The 948-nt window shown below is 45.6% G+C and overlaps 1 protein-coding gene across 1 annotated transcript in view; it reads right to left on the bottom strand.

Annotated features, from left to right (window-relative positions):
* The window catches only part of LOC101858817 (E3 ubiquitin-protein ligase PDZRN3-B), a gene marked incomplete at its 5' end in the record, with an annotated part of 17530 nt that extends 16708 nt beyond the window's left edge, over positions 1-822 (bottom strand). Inside the window, 1 exon segment of the mRNA XM_013089791.2 lies at positions 724-822. Coding sequence (XP_012945245.1) covers positions 724-822 — 99 coding nt within the window.
* Between the last annotated feature and the right edge of the window lie 126 nt (positions 823-948).

The following is a 948-nucleotide window of genomic DNA, read 5'->3' on the forward strand; positions in this document are numbered from 1 at the left end:
GAGAGAGAGAGAGAGAGAGAGAGAGAGAGAGACAGAGAGACAGAGAGACAGAGAGAGAGACAGAGAGAGAGAGAGACAGAGAGAGAGAATGGGGGTGTTGATAGTGATGGTGATGGTGATGGAGAAAGAGTCAGTGAGGAGATAAGATTCTCGCGTTAACCGAGAATGAAAAGAGAGAGTGTTACGTGGCAACTAAGCGGTGAAGTGGAAAATAGTTAATGTGATAACAGACGGGGATAAGTAGGTCATCCAGTGACCCAGGGTATGGGAACTTGGTCACAAGAAGTAACAGGATAAGAGGCCACGTGCTGACAGAGATCAAACAGTGAGAGCAGAGATTGTTATCAGTTTACCAATTACACAATGTGTGGTTAAATGATTAAGCTCTTCACCTTGTACGCATGATATCGATTCGTGTTGTGTGAGATCGATTATAACACGCGGCTTTTTAGTTGTTGTTTGTTTGAGTAAAGAGAAGCACATGGACACAATAATGGTCGTTTAGTGCTGGTGGAAAAGTAAGACAGACAGACAGACAAACCGAAACAACAGAGGGGAAAGTAAAGAAGTAGGACCTACCAGTGGCACCCTCCAACCACCCACCTCCTGCGTGCGACAGCGGAGTGCTTAACTGCTACATAACTCACAGACGCCGGTTCAGATCAGAGACAGTGATCATTTTCCCATGGAGAGCAATAATTGCTTCACATCATGACCACTCACCTGTAGCTGGGGTCTGGCGACGGTCAAGGAAATGTCCGTGTTTTGACCAGAGAAGAGCGAGATAGCCTCTGACCGACTCCGAACGTCCACACCGTTTATCTGAAGGAAAGGAAAGGAAAAAAACCACCCACATTACATTAAATACATTAAGTATGCATATTCTTGTTGTTGTTGTTGTTGTTGTTGCTCCTCCTGCACCTCCTCCTCCTCCTCTTCTTCTTCTTC

This window comes from Aplysia californica, unplaced genomic scaffold (assembly GCF_000002075.1).
Source record: "Aplysia californica isolate F4 #8 unplaced genomic scaffold, AplCal3.0 scaffold01046, whole genome shotgun sequence".
NCBI classification, from domain to species: domain Eukaryota; kingdom Metazoa; phylum Mollusca; class Gastropoda; order Aplysiida; family Aplysiidae; genus Aplysia; species Aplysia californica.